Raw genomic sequence first — 1,619 nt, 5'->3', positions numbered from 1 at the left:
ACCAATTCTGAATTATATCTCCAAATATTGTTACTGATATAATTATTTTTGAAAAGTGAACTCTAAAGCATGACGTTATTAATGTTTACTTTTGGAAAAGCTGCAGAAAATGTTTCTAAGTGTCATTTTTAACACAAACACGTTTAGTCGCTATAAGTATACCCTGGTATGGAGTCCCTCAAGGTGGCAAGCTTCTGCCTACTATTTTCATTTTTTTTTTATCAAGATTCGAAAAATATGAACCTGTTTCACTTTTTTTTTTATTTTTACAATATGTAATTCCTGCGTGTTAAATCCCGCGTGTGTCTTACCTTGATAGACATGGCTCGGAAGTTGATGGAACCTTGAAAACAAAGGTTTGGCTGCGAGAACACAGAAGCAGTCACGAGATGAATGATGCTGGTATGGACGCGGTGCGTCCGTTATATACCTGTGCACTTCGCTTGCTGGAGGTCAGGTGGCTGGTCACGCCCCCTAGTGCACCCTTACGTCCCCTCCCCCTTCTTTCCCCCATCATCTCCTCCTCCATCGTCAGGCTTGACGCGCGTTGGTGCATTCGTTTCCCCTTCCCTCCCATCACCTCCCCCCCCCCCCCCATCTCTCTCTCTCTCTCTCTCTCTCTCTCTCTCTCTCTTCCATTCATTCTCTGCCTTTCTCCTCCCACGAGAACTTTTGAATTCCCATTCAGGTGTGGCGTTCACACACACACACACACACACATAGTCTACGGACGCCGATGCCAAGGCCGGTGTCACAGGTTGTAAAGCACTGTTGCTCTTCGTTGCTGTTGGTTTTTTATGTTTAAAAAAAATGAAAAATCGGGAGATTTTATTGAACTGTTTACATTTCAAAAGTATGGTTTCTTTTGGAAATTGAAGCAATAGAAAAGTTCATGACGATATGATCATTGAATGCATACACACACAGATATATATATATATATATATATATATATATATATATATATATATAATATATAAATATATATATATATATATATATATATATATATATATGTATATATATATATATATATATATATATATATATATGTATATATATATATATTATATATATATATATATATATAAATATATTATGTATATATATATATATATATATATATATATATATATATATTTATAAACCAAGCAGTCCTTATTCATATATTTCCATAGAAATTTAGGTTTACATTAATGTATATATAGGTATATATATATATTATATATATAATATATATATATTATATATATATATATAACACACACCTATATTCATATGATATTGTTAAATTCCTGCACATGCTTCTGTAACAATCTTCGTGATCAGTCCAATACCTTGTTAGGGAGGTTATGAAGCATACCGATTTTATGAGGCATTATCATAACAAAGAGTTTACCATGATTCTTAAACTAATAGCTATTTGAGTCTCGTAAAAAAAAAGCTCGTGCAACCAATTCCTTATAAATGATTGAAGTGTTGACATATGTATGTATTCCTGTAGGCATATTTAAGTGTTTATATAAATGTGATATATGTATTTGTATGGATTTTTAAATGCAATTATTTACACACACACACACACACATAAACACACAAATATATATATATATATATAT

The 1,619-nt window shown here is 32.2% G+C and overlaps 1 protein-coding gene across 1 annotated transcript in view; it reads right to left on the bottom strand.

Annotated features, from left to right (window-relative positions):
- Positions 1–386, bottom strand: part of LOC135198702 (larval cuticle protein A2B-like) — a 9,686-nt gene extending 9,300 nt beyond the window's left edge. Inside the window, exon 1 of the mRNA XM_064226545.1 lies at positions 312–386. Coding sequence (XP_064082615.1) covers positions 312–323 — 12 coding nt within the window. The 5' untranslated portion in view covers positions 324–386. The remainder of the gene's footprint in view (positions 1–311) is intronic.
- Positions 387–1,619: the final 1,233 nt, after the last annotated feature.

This window comes from Macrobrachium nipponense, chromosome 22, assembly GCF_015104395.2.
Source record: "Macrobrachium nipponense isolate FS-2020 chromosome 22, ASM1510439v2, whole genome shotgun sequence".
In the NCBI taxonomy this organism is placed as follows: domain Eukaryota; kingdom Metazoa; phylum Arthropoda; class Malacostraca; order Decapoda; family Palaemonidae; genus Macrobrachium; species Macrobrachium nipponense.
The sequence above is the reverse complement of the archived record's forward strand: the minus strand, read 5'-3'. Positions and strand labels throughout refer to the sequence as shown.